The sequence below is a fragment of the Lucilia cuprina genome, chromosome 2 (assembly GCF_022045245.1).
Source record: "Lucilia cuprina isolate Lc7/37 chromosome 2, ASM2204524v1, whole genome shotgun sequence".
In the NCBI taxonomy this organism is placed as follows: domain Eukaryota; kingdom Metazoa; phylum Arthropoda; class Insecta; order Diptera; family Calliphoridae; genus Lucilia; species Lucilia cuprina.
Window position 1 is genome coordinate 23,742,811 of NC_060950.1, and position 3,331 is coordinate 23,746,141.

At 34.9% G+C, this 3,331-nt stretch overlaps 1 protein-coding gene across 1 annotated transcript; it reads right to left on the reverse strand.

The window, feature by feature from the left end:
* Positions 1–149: 149 nt before the first annotated feature.
* LOC111679523 (P protein) lies at positions 150–2,885 on the reverse strand. The gene is made up of 8 exons (XM_023441095.2): positions 2,650–2,885; positions 2,434–2,572; positions 1,545–2,197; positions 1,231–1,485; positions 836–1,165; positions 422–769; positions 205–352; positions 150–160 (listed from the first exon to the last, which is right to left on the reverse strand). Exons 1-8 carry the CDS (start codon positions 2,812–2,814, stop codon positions 150–152), a joined length of 2,049 nt encoding a protein of 682 aa, XP_023296863.2. The 5' UTR covers positions 2,815–2,885.
* Between the last annotated feature and the right edge of the window lie 446 nt (positions 2,886–3,331).

The following is a 3,331-nucleotide window of genomic DNA, read 5'->3' on the forward strand; positions in this document are numbered from 1 at the left end:
CTATCTATCTATCTATCTATCTATCTATCTATCTATCTATCTATCTATCTATCTATCTATCTATCTATCTATCTATCTATCTATCTATCTATCTATCTATCTAGGAATTCATTCGGTCAAAGATCGGTTGGTTGACTTCGCATGGAACTTTATTTATTGGCTGAAAGTATGTGTAGTTAATTTACAATAATCTTAATTACTTACCTCCCAAACAAGCTCCAAAAGCTAATGCCCATACCAAAGGCTGTAATGGTAAATTCAATGTACTATTTTGAGCTAAAGAAATGGTAATTTTTACCATCATTGTAGTCAAAGGTATATTGTCGACGAAAGCCGAAGCTATAGCAGAAACCTTTATGTAAAAACAATAATTTATTTAAAAACATTTTCAATTACGATTATATATGACACCGCCACTTACCCATAAAATAATTAACACAGCCACCATTAAACGAGACTCTTCGCTTACACCCAATATAATATTCTCCGTCATATTACCAATCCATTCTATAAGACCTAGCTCTGAAAGTGCTTCCATTAAAATAAACAGAGCGGCAAAGAAGAGTAGAGTTGACCATTCCACACGAGCCAATATGGCTTCCATATCTTCAATATCGGCTAGAATTATTAAAAATATGGCACCCAAAAGAGCAGTCCAGCCCAGAGAGAGGCGTTGCAATTCGGGAACAGAGTGCAAAAAGAATAAACTTATCACAAAAACCAAGGCACAAGAACACTTAATAAGCAAAGGCTTATTGCGTATGGGATACTGGAAGTAAGAGGAAAACATTTAAGTTGTTTCTTTTTCAGAATTGGTAAAAAAATTTTCCCCTACCTTCGCTTGCAAATGATCCAAAGTTTGTTTATAATTAATGGTGGGCTCTATGGCGGTGTTTATTTTCTTCTTCAAAGAACGCTTCAAACGATTTACTTTCTTATTCAAAGTTTGTCTTACTAACTCTTCATCTTTGGAGTAAGATGATAAACTGGCAGCAGCCCGTTTCCAAACATGAATTTCATGTTTTAATTCCTCAATTTCGGGAGATTCTTTGAATTGTAAATCGCTTATGTTGCGGAATTTAAATCTCAATTGTAAATAAGTTTGGAACATTACTAAAATAACACCGGGCAACATGTGCAAAGTAAAGATGGCAAAGTTAACACCCTATAGATTAAAATAAACACGATTATACAGTTTTCTATATATTGTGGGGATTTTTGGAATCTTACATTTTTGGATATAAAACTATTTGAGGCAATAATAACATTTGGTGGATCACCCACGGGGGTAAGAGCACCACCAATGTTCGAGTAGATAACCATACACATTAATATAGGAACCGGATTAAGAGACATAACCTCACAAAGACGTATAGTAACGGGAGTCATTAACAAAACCGTTGTGACGTTATCCAAGAAAGAAGATAAAACAGCGGTGAACAAACACAGACAATTAATCAAGGGCCAGACATGACCATTAGTGATCTGGAAAGATAAAAATTTTAGAAAATTGGTCTGAAAACTTGTTAAAAAAAACCACTTACTTTATAGGCATACACCGCCAAATAATCAAAGACACCTGTTTCCGATAGAATGGCCACCAAAATCATCATACCGAACAGCAACAACAAAGTCTCCACATCAATCCAACCCATAATGGTAACCATAGAGGGTCTTGAATTCAAAGCAGCCAAAATACCCACCGATAAAGTAGAAGCTATAATAGCGGCAAATGTACGATTAACAATTTCCCAAATAATCATAACATATAGACCGCACAACACTACGGCCGCATAGATAACACCCTCCTTCTTATAAATCGGCGATTCATCTATGCTCAATTGTACCGGTAGTTCAGCTTCAATACTCGAGACAAAGTGCAGCGTCAACTCAGTTTGATTGGTAAGATTTTGATATTCTTCATGTATACTTTTGATGTCAAATTGATGAACCTTCTTAGTTTCTCGCGTCGAGTCCATATATTCGGGATATACTAAATCTAATTTCCAAATTTTCGAAACAATTTCATCGTAAGCTCTATCACCGGATTCATTGAAATAGGCACGTTCCACGTACACCTCGAGTAGGGGAGGCGGTCGTTGTTTTGTGTCTGTTACAGCATCGGCTTCCTGTAGTTTAAATGGACCCGTCAGACTGAGGCCTATTCGCTTGAGTTCAGCACAGTTGACGGGGAATACTGCAAAGGAAATAAGGTATAGAGGTATATGTTTTAAATGAAATTGCATTGGATAAATAAAAGCAGTTCAAGGCCCTAACTCCAGGTAATTTTGTGGAGTTATAAACAGGTCAATAGTAAAACAATGAATAACCATTATAAAGGGAAATCTTTAAACTATGGGGAAATCCGATATTGACCAATTGTTAAACGTTCCATTTTCCTTAATATTTAATGCATTTTTTCATTCAACTTACCTCGTTCCGTACCATTCCTCGGTATACTAATCAATTTCAATTCGTCCACATGTTCATTTGTTGACATTAGAAACGCCGTAAAAACGCCCCAAACTACCAGAAGTATCGCAATTTTAAACCAAATTAAATATTTTTTCACCTTAATAACAACAAAATCGATTAATTAAAAAAAACAACAACAACAACCTTTAAAAACATTAAAAAACTTTAACTTACCTTTGAATTGCCATGATGTTCGGTATCATCCTGTTGATCCTCATTGTTATTCTCAACATCACGACCATCTAGTATGCGCACCTGTCCCATTTCGTTTGTGACATTAATGCCAATTTGTGTAAATGTATTTGTATTTTTATTATGACCACCCACACCGTCTGCCATGATTTTGCCATTGTTATGGTCATGTTCATCAGTGTCATCGTTGGGTAAAGGATCAACATCGGCGGGTTCATAGCCTTTAGGATTACATAACAACAACAAATAATAATAGTTAGATAATAGAGACATAAATAAAGGACTTAATGAATATGTATGAGACTTATGCATTAGGGTGGCTTTATTTTGTTAAAGATAAATTTTTCATCTGAACGGAAAGATCTACAGGGCTTTCCCCAAATATTTTCAGTTTTATATTTATTTTGTGGAAGTGGTTTGTTTTAAGAAATAAGTCATTTTTTTCTATCAGCTCGGTCCATAGTTGTCTCAAGCTGCTTTTAAAGTCCGTACATATTAACACAATTTAATAGTAATAGTCAAAAAACGGGAAACCGATATTCTTCGAAACTCATATGTTGGAGAAATTTTGAGCCCATATTCGGATTTAGCGATTTTCATATTTTTTGTTGATGAATCAGATAATCTTATAATAGCTTAATATCTTCTGAGATCTATCGTCACT